Here is a 14,948-nt window from a genome sequence, read left to right as displayed (position 1 = left end):
TCCACTTCAAAACAATAAATATTGTTAGCATATAAGATACATCCTTTACCAAAGTTAAGCAGCATGTATTGCATTGTCATTCAAATCTCTTTATAACTAGACTTCTAATGCAGAGTGACACGTATGCTTTTATTTTAGATTACTTATCAAAAACACAGTGCATAAGATGGGTGAGCAAAAGCAGAAATGGAAATAGAGACCATTTGGACATAGCAATCTTGCATGCTAAATTATTTCTTTTCCCCCTTCACAAATACAGTGACACATACGTACTGGGAAACCACGGTGCAGAAATGAGGCAGATGTCAATGAATGAATTTACATACAAACACAGCAAATCATGCCCCACCACACAGATGGTTTGCTCTTACCTTCTTCTGACATATAGCAGATATTTCAGCTGTAAGGGGAAGGTACACAAAATATCAACAAAGAAAGAGAGCCCATTTAAAATAAGGGCAGCCATGAAGGGGAGTAAAAAGAAGCTTAGTAACACAACCTCTAGACTTGGCCAAAACAGCTTCTCACTTGTCTCTTAAATTGTCATCTACTTATATTTAATGAGGTCAAAAACACCTGCATGTTCAAATACTTCACTTATTTTCACAAGTAATTCAACCTCCTCAGAAATGACTTAGAATTCAGACCATGTTAAAGCCAAATTACTTTAATCTCACCTCCTTATTTGACAGAGAACAAAACTGAGGGTTGCATGACTATAGGATCACCCAGTCAATGGGAGAGGCAGAGCCAGAGCTAACATCTCTGGAATCCCTGTTTTCCGCTCATCCATTATGCTATGCCACTGAGTTGATGGGATATATACTTCAGGATTGACTTAACAAATGGATAAAAACTCTTTCTAGTGGACATACCAATTATGTCCATGAAAATCGATGTTTGAGAGCACCTGAAAATAATTTTTCCAAGAATATGTTAACATTTCCCCTGAAATAGTAAGTGCTCAAAAAATGGATTAAACCATTACTTACAGTCTAGTCTATGTTACCATTTATTAAAAAGATCAAAGGTAAATGTTGCCCAGACTCTGTCTGGAAATTATGAATTAGTGGATGCCAAATCAATAAAATTTACAACTCAGTTTTAAAAGCTGGTTTCGTATAATTAATGGTTATTTTACAGTCTGATATCTTAGAGTTTATCTTAACCTGTGTCACATCTTAAGCTTTATGTTAAGCTTAGCGCCACATCTCTAGATAAATAATGAAAAGCTATCAATTTTCTTCCAAAGACGAATATCATCTGGAGATGCTGACAGAATTGAGCAGTATATCTGGTATTTAAAATGTGCTTTAGAACCTGACTATGGGTTTTACCTCAGAGTACTGGAAGTTGGCTAACAAGGTAACCTAATTTAAGGGAGAAAAAAGTTACCTTCATTCATAGAAATCCAAATCTTTTTACAGATATTCTTAGGTAAATTTTCAAAATGTCTCTTTAAATGATGTAGAAGCTGACATTATTGATCCATTTTACAGATGGAGAGCACTCACTAAATCATTTAAGGTCGAGATGACCTAATATTAAAAGTTAGACTACCAAGAGATAGTGTAATTATCATCAAGCAAAGGCCTTAAGTTTAAAAAAAAAGTTCACAATTTAGTTAACACAAGGTTTTTACATTTCTTTTTAAGATGTCTTTCATAGAAATTCTTTTATCTACCTCTGAAGTCATATGTCAAGTTCCTCCTGTGTGCCTGACCTAGACTCAGTATGCCCCCAGCTTTTCCCACCTTTCATCTTTCCTCTGCTTTCCTGAGTACTTTTTCTGATCATTTCAGCCTCCAATTAGGTGGCTGGAATACCTGCTTCCCCACGTGTGGAAGAAAGCTCTGTCCGGGACCTGCCCACTCACCAGGCTTAGCTTTCAGAACTCTAACAGACTACAAGCATCGTAATCTCGTCTTTCCACTGAGATGGGTCAGATGTACATTAGCCCCATTTTACTGATGGGGAGACTGAGTCTCAGGGCAATTAAACAATTTTCCCTAAAAACACTGAGCCAGTAATAGTGGCAGGAGAAAGACCCATTATTCAATGCTCTTCCTGCTGATGTCCCTTATTCCCTTTCCGACCTGGCACAGCAAACATATCATTGGCAACACCAGTTATATATACAGAAAACCCCTTATGACATAATTCAGCAGGGCTTTAGTCACACAGAATCCTAATTCCAACATCTACCCTTAATTTTGGTAGAGATGATGCCTCCTTCCTCATTATTAAGTGTGTGGGTATATTATAAGAAAGACATTGATATCATGCTTCATATGAATGAATATTCATAGACTATAATACTTCGGTTACTGTCTTTGTAAAATAAAACAGTACAAGAGGAGAGAAATCAACCATGCCATTAGTCACGATTACTCATTATTCATTCTTCTGAAGCAAACCATACCTTGTGGCAGAAGAACATCAATCAACCATTCACTGTGGTCCCTATAAAGAAAAGCAGAAGTCATTGTTGAGCTTCTTTGCAATGTTACCCTTCCCCCCGAATGTTTATAAGCTGCACACTACCGCTAAAAAGCTTTTAATAGAAAGGAAGTAAAATTAAGAGCACTATCATAGTACACTTTTTAAAATGTCTAATGCATTCCAGCTAAATTATAAATTATAGGCATTTCATCATATTCAGTTATCTTTAAATGATACTTTCCAGATGCTAATTAAGCCAACCAAAATACAGCATGATTTGTACAGAGCTGAATGTGATTCTGCGAAACCAACAAGCAAAGAGAACCCACATGAATTATATGTCATGTTTGAAAACCACAGTTTTCTGTTTCACTGTGCCCTTTTAACAGGGTCACTTGAAAACTGGAGCTGCTTTCTTTAATGGAATTGCTTTCTCTTGGCACATGGAAAGAAATATTGCAAATCTTCAAAGCTGAAATGTTTCAAATGAAAGTTCGCTATATATTAAATATCCAACAAACTAACCTTTAAAAAACAGAGAGGTTAGTGGGAAAGGTGGATAATGTAACCAATTTAAGTCCAAGTGATTGTTCTTATCTTCTCATTGTTGCCCTATTTCCTTTTCCTTGAAGACCCTGGTACCTACCCCGCGATCCTCTGGCTGCATTCTTCACAGAGATACAGTGGGGGTGGTTTATCACCCAAAGCTACTGACAGGGAAGGGTCTATACACATCTGAAACACACGAAGAGACAGAATGACCTCTCCTGTCCTGTTTATCACATTGCCTGTATCATGAGCACAAATGGTTCAATAATGACAGATTTTCTAAAGCAAAGCGGAATAAATATTTTTAGCAAAACCCATTCAACCTATAACTTTTTCCTACGCTGGCTGATGAGTCCACACTGAAGCTTTAAATGTGGCTACTGTGGTTATTCATTTCTCCTGTTATTTGCAATTCAAGTAACAAACAGTGTCAAGAAATCCACCTTCATTCCACAAAGATAAAAAAATCATCTTGCTCAATGGCTGTTCAAATTGCCTCTACATGACTCGTATAGTGGTAAACACAGCAATCTCTTTTTAGGAAAAGGAAAACACATTATTAAGATTATAAAATCATAACTGTTACCAAAATGCATGCCATAGAGAATTTTGCTTCTTAAGATAGACCTCATTCAGAAAATTTAGCACTAGATCTACCATTGAGTGATTAACTTTTCTTACTCTGGAACCTAAGTTCTACATCAGTCATCCAACATTTCATTTGCAGGTGTTTTTCCTTCCACGCATGACCTGTAGTATCTTTAACCCTGCTATGCCCCATTCAATTCTGGATTATTTATGGCTGAGTTTTCATTAACCTAAACACAGAGATGAAAAGTGTTCATTTTACAGTTGATCATCAGGATATTTCAAATATCTGGATGTTTTAAATGAAGCGAACAAAATATTCAGATGACCAGCTGAATTTTGTACTTTGCATCAGTTTAAATTCCTATGACTTTCCAAAGTCATTTTGAATTCCGTTCTTGCCCTTTTCCACACTACAGCTGATTATGCAGTTAATGTGCCTAGTACACAAATTCTTCTGGAACTTCACGCTGCCTTGTCTTTAGTTTTTACTGAGTTGAAGGGGAAAAACGAACTAAATTTATCATCCAAACAGCCTGCCATTTAAACTTAAAACCCTGAAGCGTTTCAATGATTGGAGAAAAAAAAGAGATAGAATTCCTAAATTTAAATAATTATACCATCAAAATCTGTAAAATATATGTTCCCATTGTGAAAATTTTCCTTAGATAAGCTCCATGCTTCCTTTTTTGCAATGAATAACTACTTTTTGGTGTGTTAAATCAGGGACTGGCAAACTTACTGCAAATGGCCAGAGAGTAAATAATTCTGGCCTTGTGGGCCATACGTTCTCTGTCACAACTACTCAACCGTGCTGCTGTAGCATGAAAGCAGCCATGGACAATATGCAGGCAAATGAGCATTTAGCTCAATACGTAACAATAGACAGCCATAGGCAATACATAAGTAAATAGCTGTGGTCCAATAAAACTTTATTTACAAAAACAGGCAGCATGCCAAATTGGACTATAGGCCATAGTTTGCTGACTTAGTTTTAGATAATTATCTGGACTCCAAAGTACTTCATAAAGTGATTTTCAAATAGAACCAAGTAAAACCAAAAGCAGAGTGTGATACAACAAACTATAAGTTCCAACACGTTTTCACTTTCAATCCTATCACAACTCTTGGCTCTTACCTAAAACGTACTTTTTTGCAACCTATGCCAACCAAAATAGATAATACTTTCTACCGGCAAGTCATTACTCCGCGGTGCTATAGCTCACCATTATGGAGACGTTAGGCCTTTTGTGAGGATAAATGCATTTTCCCTGAGTCTTTGCCATGCACCCCATGGAGACCTCTTCTTTAGTGCAGTTACTTCACTCTCATTTCTAATGAATCATTGATACCACTGTCAGGCAAAGAGCTTTTTCATTCCACTCAAAAGGAAAAACTCCTAGGATGTTAGAACTGTAAAGAGCCATTAGAGATTAGCTAATTGACCTCTGATGTATTATGAATTAATTAACATGACCCATCAGATTTGTAGCTGATAGTGTCAATTCTGTTCTACTCTGAACACCCATATTAATATGTTCATATCTGACTGCATTAAAAAATAGCAATTTTCTGTTTATAAATATAACATATGCCAAATGTAGAGGCTTGGGAAAATGAAGGAAATAAGAGAATAAATAACTCATTAACCTCCATCTCAATGCAATCACTAGTAACATTCTGATGAGAATTACTGGTTGTTTTTCACTATGAACATGAATATAAATATATGTAATTTTAAACTAAATTGGCATCATACTGTACAATTTCATAATTTCTTTTTCATTTAACATTATTCTGGAAGCATCTGGATGGCGGATACCCTTGATCTACATGTCCTATAGTCACATCTCCGTGGGTTTGGGGAGCACTCATATTGTAAAGAAAGAACAGCATGGAGCCAGACCTGTTGTCAGGCAAAAGCAGCCCCAGCACAGGAGGCGTTAACAAGAATGTTACCTTTCTGGGAATTGTAGAGTACAAATAAAAAAGGGAGCTCTTTAGGAAAACTGGAGTTCAGAAAGCAAAATTTTGGGGGTGATAAAAATATTTTGGAACCAGATAGAGGTGGTGGTTGCACAACATGGTGAATGTGCTACGTGCCACTGAACAGTTCGTTTAAAAATGGTTAATTTTATGTTATGTGAATTTCACCTCAACAAACAAATGCCAGAAGGTAGGATGATTTGGCCTGTCCTGGAGGGCTGGCTGTGGGAACAGCCTGTGAGGAAAGGGAGGCCAGGCCAGAGGAGGGCACTGAGCTGTTGGCCTGGAAGAGAAGGAGAAAATCTAATCCTGATGATTTCTGTGGGTAGGAGGCCAGACATCATTCCTAATCATGAAGTCAGAGGACTCCTGAGAATGCAGTCTGACAAAAAATCAAGGAAAAATCACGGGAAAAATCAGACAGAAAGTACCTCCTTTCTGTTGATGTCTGGGTGAATCGAAAGACGGAGTTGTAACTTAGACGGGAAGAAGAAAGGACGGATATAGAAACTAAAGTGAGAGAGGCAGATAAGTCTCACCACTGCGAAGAATTAATTCCATGAATAATACATGAACTCAAGTGTTTTGCTGAAAACGTCCTCACACCAAAGAACAGCACCTTTGAACCCCAAATGTCCATGGCGGCTCAGAGGGGGGTGCACACAGTAGAAGAGGAGAGGACTGTGTTTCCAGGGGTGGCTTTCCCTCACCTGCTCTTCCTCAACACAAATTCCTTCAGTTTGCTTTCATCAAAAGCAGAGATCAAGTGTAACAATGCAAGGATGTCTTTTGTTAGTAAGAGATATCTAGACGACAGTGTTACTATTGGCACTCCTCTGCCGTTCTGGTACATGAAAAACATTTTTGGTTCCATTTATGTTTCTTGTTGGTTCCATTTATATTTATATTTCTTATAACTCATTTTACCTCTTCTACTCCGTTTCTATAAAATGACAGTACTATTTTTCTATCATTTGGTAATCTTTACAGTCGACCTATCCATAGAACAAGGGAGGCAAACTCCCATGACACTAGGTTCTAAAAAGTAAGTGTGAACTTTAATCACTTAACCTAACTCTCATTCTTCATAATATAAAAATTAACCTTTGCAAATCCAGACACAGGTCTCTCCAGCCAAGTATTGTATCCAACAAAAATAAGTAATTTTGTTAAAAGGTTTGATTATTTTTCTTAACATTCAATTTGAAAGATTCAGGGTTATAACAGACAGACCCAATTAGATGTGGTAGAAAAAGAATAAGGCTGACTCAAGGTACCTGGTTCCAGCCGTGTGACTGTAGGAAAGTGACTTAACCTCTCTAAACCGCTGTTCCCTCACCTCTAATGTAACTTTCCACATGTTTGCTGTCCAACTACCTCTGTCGTTTCGACTAAATCATATCTGTGATCTGAGCTAAGACTTAACAATTTCATCTATTTTTGTCCTATGACTCTTGAGTTTGCATAGTCACACACTAGACACTCATGATTTGTAGCATACACATGAAAACAGGGGCAAGGTACCTTTCCCTGAGTTTATTAGCTCAGATAGAGCCAGTTCAGGACTAAGTAAATGTTTCACCAGAATTATTCTGATAATTAGCTCAGTGCTACACAGCACTTGGCTATGAACTGATAGACAAACCTGCAGATACCACTATCGATTGCTCTGTCTTGAACCAACCCACCAAAGTATAGTTAGACTGACATGGACGTGCTTGAGATTACCACAGAGCACAGGCCTCTGCTTTACAGAGAAGGATACAATCTACTCCATTTCATTCAGCAATCTGCTCCTGATAATTTGACCACTGATAATACGAGATGGCACCAGGTCTGCTAAAACAGTACCTTCACAGCTGGTTTGTTAATTGCGTTGTGGCATTCAATGTGCTGGCAGTGGATGGGATTCCAAGCTGTAAAGCAAAGCATAGCTGATGAGTACTTCTCATTGAAATTATTTGTGCCCTAGTAAAAACACAGCAGATACTTCACTAGTTTTCTTTTTCCTAAATAGAACCATCATCAGAAGGCTTCCTAAAATAATCATTTTTTTAGTCTATGAAAAATTCTAAAACCAAGCAAAGATATCACAACTCCATCCATTTTCTCATGGGGAGAGACAAGCTGGTATAAGGTGGCATACACAACATCATAATATTACCTCATAACGATATGCCATTAGTCAGTTCTCAAAGGTTTTTATACCTATAGTTTCACTTGATCCTCCTAACAACTCTGTGAAATAGATACAGCAGATTATTAACCTCATTTCATATATGAGTAAGTTAAAGTTAAAAAGATTAAGTAGCTTGTTACGGTCACAAAGTTATTAAATGACAAGCTGGGACTAGAACCTATAGCTCTTCATTCTTGACACACTGCTCTTTTCACTCTACTATAAACTATGCTAAACCTTCTAGATTTTTGGCACCAGGAAGTGTTTCAAATTGATAATAACTGAAATGAATTGTAAAGCAACCTCCACTATTCCATTTCCCACTCCATCCCCATCAAACGTGGAGACTGGAAAGATGAGTTTCTTGTCAAAATGAACTTCATCTCTCTCTCACACGTGACCCATAGACTAAATCTCTGCTGGTTTGCTAACACTGAACTCCTTAACACAGCATACACACAATGAGGACAAGAACCAAGTAATCTGGGATAGATCAGAACAAGAGGCACAACAAGTAATTATCATCATCCAGATCATTCTGCAGCCCAAAGCACCTAGCTAACAATGTTCCATCATTAAAAAAAAAAGTATCAGGATTATATGTTTAAAAGTAGGGCATTTTTCTAAATTGCCATATTCTAATCTTACAGGACTATGATCAGCCTAATATATAAGAATTTTCAGGTTAGAAGATATTCTTACTTAGTTACATACCCAATTGTAATTCAAAAATACTTATTATTAATGATTCAGACCTAATTTATGCTCTAAATATTTTATAAAATTTTCTGTCTTGGATTGTCCCAACTTCAAATCTTCTGTCCCACTGTTAAACCAGGTATAAGATTATGTGCCTGTTTGGGATTCAGGAAAATATGGTCCAGAGCCACCTACCTTAAAAAAATATACAATGAGTCTATTTACTTAAAAAGAAGATAAGAAGTGCAGACCAGAAACCACCATTCTAATAACATAGTATCATACTGATTATATTTTGAGAGAGAAAGAAAGAGGAAATGAATGAGTAAGGAATGGATGAATGAAGAAATAATTTGAATATAAGTATTCCATGACTGTAAGATTTGTTTCCTACATAGGGAAAAATCAAATCAATATAGAGAGTAACAACGAGTTTTCTTGTATAATTAGAAGAACCCTAAAGAAAAAGACGGCCTTTAACCAGTACAGGAGTTGCCAATACATGGGACATGTGCCCCATTCCTCCAATCACAAGCTCATGACAGATATCACTAATCCACAACAGCATTCATTTCTGCTGAGTCCAGAAGTGGCCTTAAAATCCTCAACACTGAGCTCCAGGAGGTCACATCTATCAACAGTGTTGGCACACAGACGAAATTAGGTAACCACCTCTGAATCTGTGTATTATGAGAATATTTGCAGATCACTTTATAAATATGAGGAAGTTCTTGACACTTATAGATAGAATATTCAAAGATATAACAACCACTATGGCATAGGCATAAACCGATCAGAATGTGCAACAGCCAATAGTACTTGATGAGGTCTGCTCTGCCAAAAATTAATGCTTCATACATGGATAGTGGGGACATCCAGGAGGTCCTACTCTTCTAGTTTTTATTTCATTTTTACAGTGTCACTGAGTTAAGAACAGGTTGTAGGATACTTCATTTAAGTCCACCAAAGTCACACTAGATTTAAGTTACTAGAACAGTGATTCTTAACTTCAGTTGTGTATCGAAAATCACCTGTCAAGTTTTCAAAATTATGATGTCTGTAACCCATGTTAGATCCACTGAATAAAAATCTCTAAAGATAGAGCACAAGTATTTGTAATTGAGAAAAGCACTACAATTGATTCTGATATAAGGACAATCTACATACCTTACCTTACAGTAAATATAGTCATGGTAAATCTCCCTTCATTTGAAAATATAAGCAAAAAATATAGCATAAAAACATGACAGACAAGAATTCTGCTTCCAGCTATGACAGAGTAACTGGTATTAGACTTTCCTTCCCACCAAAAACAACTATAAAACCAGAAAATATATATGAAACAACTGTTTTCAGAAATTGGACTACAGGTAGTGCAGGACAATGATCCTTCAGAGAAGAGAAACAATGAAATGAGTCCTACAATCACCTTGGCTTTCTTCCTGGAAGCAATTTCCAGACACTGGCCCTAGAAGGGGAAAGATAAGCACAGTAGAGTGGTTTCACTGAGTTGAGGAAACAAAAACTGGAGTTTAGAGAGGCAAGGTGGCTTGAATTTGCTAGGTAAAGTACCAAAGAAGGGAAAAGGGAGCTACACAAAGAAAGAGCTCTAGAAATCTTAGCAGGAGTCCTTTGGGGTCTTTTGCTTTATACTAAGCTAAACGTGTGTAAGGCAAAACTCCATTAGGCTGCATAGAGAACAACTATGGGGGATTCGTAAGCTAAATAATTCCTACATCTCCTACAGAGCTGGGAGATATTCGAGTTCCAACCAGTCAGAATGGAGGTGACTCAGTGAAAACCTGGGACATTTAATAGAGACTCTAGGAGGTCATACCCTAGTAGTAGGGCTAAACTAACATTAGAGACAAGGCTACTCTAGGCACACACTAACAAAACATAAGAATAAGTCTGGAAAGGGTCAAGCTGATCCACCAGTAACTTGACTGCCAACACAAACTTCAACACACTGTAATGCAAGACAATAAAATCCAGACATTCAGTAATATAATATTAAAAATTTTTAGCATCTAGTCAAAAACTCCTTGATATTTGTAAAGGGAGGAAAATGTTACCCATAATCAGGGAAAAAAATTGGCCAATAGAAACAAGCCCAGAAATTACAGAGATGAGGTTGTTAGCAAAAAAGGACGTTAAAACAGCTATTATAAACATATTCAAAGGAAAATATGAACACGAGGATAGAGATAAAGACAAAAGAATCAAACGGAATTTCTAAAAACTTAAAATACAACATCAGAAATAAAAAATTCACAGAATGAGCTTAATGGCAGATTAGACAAAGTAGAAGAAAAGACCAGTGAATTAGAAGACATAACAAGACATAACAACAGAAACTACCTAAGCACTGGAAGAAATAAAACAGAGCTTCAATGAGCTATGGGAAAATATCAGGCAGATTAAAAACCAAGAGAAGCAAGGAGTGGGAGGATGAATATCTGAAGAAACAATGGCCAAAATTTTTCAAGTTTGATAAAAACTATAAACGCACAGATCCAAGAAGCTCAGTGCATCTTAGGTAAAATAACAGCAAAGAGAATCACCCCTAAACTCATTATAGTCAAATTGATGAAAACCAACAATAAAGAGAAAATCTTAAAGGCAGCCAGGAAAAAAGACACATTACTTACAGGGGAACAAAGATAAAGAATTGTCACTGATTTCTTGTCAGAAACAACTCAAGCCAGAAGACAATGGAACCACATCTTTAATAGGCTGAAAGAAAAAAACTGTCAACCTAGAATTCTACACCCAGTGAAAATATCCTTCAACAATGAATATGAAATAAAGACTATTTGAAGACAAACACAAGAAAAGAGAATTCATTGCCACCTGAGTTCTGCTACAAGAAATGTCAAAGGAAGGTCTTCAAGCTGATAGAAAATGATACCAGATGAAAGCTAGGACCTACACAAAGGCATAAAGCGTTCTAGACAAGGTAAATATGGTGAATAACTACAAAAGACTTCCTACTCATATTAACATGCTGTTAAAAGATGATTTTCTATTTAAAACAAAAATAATAGTCATGTGTTATGAGACTAATATACAGAGAAGTAAAATATTTGATAAGAAGAACAAAAAGAATGGGAAGGGGAAAATAAAACTGCACAGGTTTCTTACATTGCATGTAAACTTGTATAATACTATGTAAAGGTAGACTGTGAAGTTAAAGGTGCATATTGTAAACCCTAGAGCAATTCTTTTTAAAAAGAGGTATAGCTAGCAATTCAATATAGAGATAAAATGGAATACTAAAAATAACTAACCCAAAAGAAGGCACGATATTAAAAAGAAAAGGAACAAAGAATAGATGGAACAAAAAGAAAACAAGTACAAGATGATAAGACTTAAACCCAACCATATCTGTATTTACATTAAATGTAAATAGCCAAAACAATAGTTACATTACATGTAAATGGTCTAAAAGGCAGAGACTGTCACATAGGATTTAAGCTTTTCAAAAAGCATGACCCAAATATATCCTGCCTGCAAGAAACACATTTGAAATATAAAGATAGATAAGTTAAAAGAAAACAGAAAAAGTTATACCATGCAAATGTTATTCATAAGAAAGTTGGAGTGTCTCTATAAATATCAGACCAATAGATTCTAGGACAAAGAATATTACCAGTAATAAAGAAGGATATTTCACAATGATGAAAGAGTCAATTCATCAAGATGACATAACAATCATAAATATGTGTGCAGCTAATGATAGACTTTTACATTGCATGAAGAAAACTGACAGAACTGAAAAAAGAAAGAAGTCCATATCTGGTGTTACAAATTTCAACAATCCTCTCTCAGTAATTGACAAAACAAAATAGAAAATAAGTAAAAACAAAAGACTTGAACAACATTCTCAACAACTTGACCTAATTGATAACGATAGAATTCTCCACTCAACCACTGTGGAATAGACATTGTTTTCAAGGGTACATGCAACATTTACTAAAATAGACAATATTTTGGTCCAAGAAATAAGTCTCAAAGATTTAGATAGAGTGATATTATAGAGTATGTTTTCTGACCACAACAGAACTAAACTAGAAATAAATAAAAAGATATTTAGAAAATAACTAAATATTTGTACATTTTAAAAACCACCCTTCTAAACAATCCATAAATGAAAGAAGAAATCACAGCAATATTAGAAAATATTCTGTATTGAAACACAATGAAATCATAGCATATTAAATTTGTGGGATGCATCTAAAGCAATGGTTAAAAAGGAAATTTATAGCTTTAAATTTTTATATTAAAAATATAAAATATCCAAAATAAATGAGTTATACTTCTACCTTATTAAAATAGAAAAAGAACAAACTAAACTCTATATTAGTAGAAGGAAGAAAATAAGAAAGATAGAAGCAGAAATCAATGAAATTAAAAACAGAAAACCAATAGAGAGAATCACAAAGCCAAATGCTGCTTCTTTGGAAAGTTCAATAAAATTGATAAGCCCCCTAGCTAGCCTGAGGTATAAAAATATATATAAGAAACAAATTACCAATATCAGCAATGAAAGACAGGACATCATTTCAGATGCTATAGACATGCCAATAAATTTGACAAGTTGGATTAAATGCCCATATTCCTCAAAAAACACAGATTACAAAATTACAAAATCTGACAATACAAAGTAAAAAAATCTAACCACTTCATAACCTATTAAATTGAATTCATAATGTAAGACCTTTCCACAAAGAAAACCCCAAGTCCAGAAGGATTCACCAGAAAATTCTATTAACTATTTAAGAAATAAATAATGCAAATCCTACATAAACTCTTTCATAAAATAGAAGAGGAGGAAACACTTCCCATCTCATTTTATGAATCAGCATTATGCTATGAACAAAACTAGATGAAGATATTACGATAAAATAAAACTAGATCAATACTCCTCATAAATGTACAAGCAAGAACACTTTAAAAAATTAGTAAACTAAGTCTGGCAATATAACACAACTGACAATGTAGAATTTGTCCCAGGAATGCAAAGCTGATTTAACATTGCAAAGCAAATCAACATAATTTACCATATTAACAGAATAAAGGGAGGAAGTCATATGATCATCTCAATGGCAGAAAATGCATTTGACCAAAATTGACATCCACTCATGATAAAGAAAACTCTCAGGAAACTAAAAATAGACAGGGACTTCCTCAATCTGATAAAAAAGTATCTGTGAAAAACTTACAGCCAACATCATATTTAATGGTGAAAGCCTGAATATTTTCCCCTCACAGACTCAGGGAAAAAACAAAAGATATCCACTCTCAGCACTTCTGTTCAACACTGAACTGGAGATATGAGCCAGTGCAATGAGAAAAAGAAAGAGGGAAAGGAAGGAGGAAATGATGGAAAGGAGAGAAGGAAGGAAGCAAGGAAAGAAGAAAGGGTGAGATGGGAAGCTAACATAATGAGATAAAAATAGATTGGATAAGAGATATGATATGTAATTAAACTAAAAATAAAATAGCAAAATTAGAAACCCTCATTCAAAGCAACAAATAGAGGTGATTTGGGAGAAAATCAAGTAAGTTATAGAGTAAATCAACCTGAGAAGCTAAGAATATAGAGGAAAAGATAAATACATGGAAAATTGTGGTTATAGTAGCTACACAGCACAGAAAATGAAAATCCGACCTATCAATTACAAGTATTCCCAAGGAATATACCAAAACAAGGAAGAAAGTAATAATTTAAAATTTCATTAATGAGAAATTTCCTGAAAAAGGACCTGTATTCACAGATTGAAAGCGCTCTTCATATTATAGGCAAAATCAATGAAAAGATACTCATATATAGAAATATTTAAGAAAAGTTCTTTTTAATAAATAAATAGGTCTCCAAGAATTAAGAACAACAAAAGGAGTTCCTATAACAGACAAAGTCACACTGGTCTAAGATTTGTCTTCTATAACTCTAAATGCTAGAAAACAATGAAGCAATATTTATATTTTTTTCAGTGAAGCAGAGTTTTCTTTAATGTGTGAAGATATAGAAACACATTCTTAAATACACCTGAGCTCAAAAATATATATGACCTACATTCCACTGTTGAAAATATTACAGAAAAAGAGTCTGAGTCCCATTTCCCCAGAAATGACAGACAAATTAATTCAAGTCAATCCTCCTACTGAGAACAGTTAGAAAACTGGACAAGATTAAAAGCAAAAACAAACAGAGAATTTTACGGGAGATTTATGGGGCCATGACCCAAAAGAGGAAGGAATTCATTGAAAGGTGAACCTGGCATTTGAGGCCACTCTTCCTCCTTTGCCCATTTCTCTATCTGCCAGTTCCACAAGACGAGCAGATTTCAGCAGACTCTTTGAAGTAAGAGAACAAAAAATGGAATTTGGGGACCACCAAGGAATGAGAGACCAAAAAATCTCCCTAGGTGGTGGGTAGAGGTCCTAAAAGGCCACACCCTATGAGTAAATGGGAACCAGAAATAGACCAACCCTCACAGGG

At 35.5% G+C, this 14,948-nt stretch overlaps 1 protein-coding gene across 14 annotated transcripts in view; it reads right to left on the bottom strand.

Annotated features, from left to right (window-relative positions):
- UNC79 (unc-79 homolog, NALCN channel complex subunit) overlaps positions 1–14,948 on the bottom strand; it is a 244,827-nt gene that overhangs the window by 143,262 nt on the left and 86,617 nt on the right. For all 14 annotated transcript variants that reach the window (XM_070514220.1, XM_044774252.2, XM_044774247.2 and 11 more), the window contains exons 8-11: positions 7,417–7,481; positions 3,089–3,177; positions 2,423–2,463; positions 372–400 (exon numbers count right to left, since the gene is read on the bottom strand). In XM_070514220.1, the coding sequence (XP_070370321.1) occupies positions 372–400; positions 2,423–2,463; positions 3,089–3,177; positions 7,417–7,481 (224 nt within the window). The remainder of the gene's footprint in view (positions 1–371; positions 401–2,422; positions 2,464–3,088; positions 3,178–7,416; positions 7,482–14,948) is intronic.

The sequence above is a fragment of the Equus asinus genome, chromosome 7 (genome assembly GCF_041296235.1).
Source record: "Equus asinus isolate D_3611 breed Donkey chromosome 7, EquAss-T2T_v2, whole genome shotgun sequence".
Classification (NCBI taxonomy): Eukaryota; Metazoa; Chordata; class Mammalia; order Perissodactyla; family Equidae; genus Equus; species Equus asinus.
This window is presented reverse-complemented; position numbering and strand designations above follow the sequence as displayed.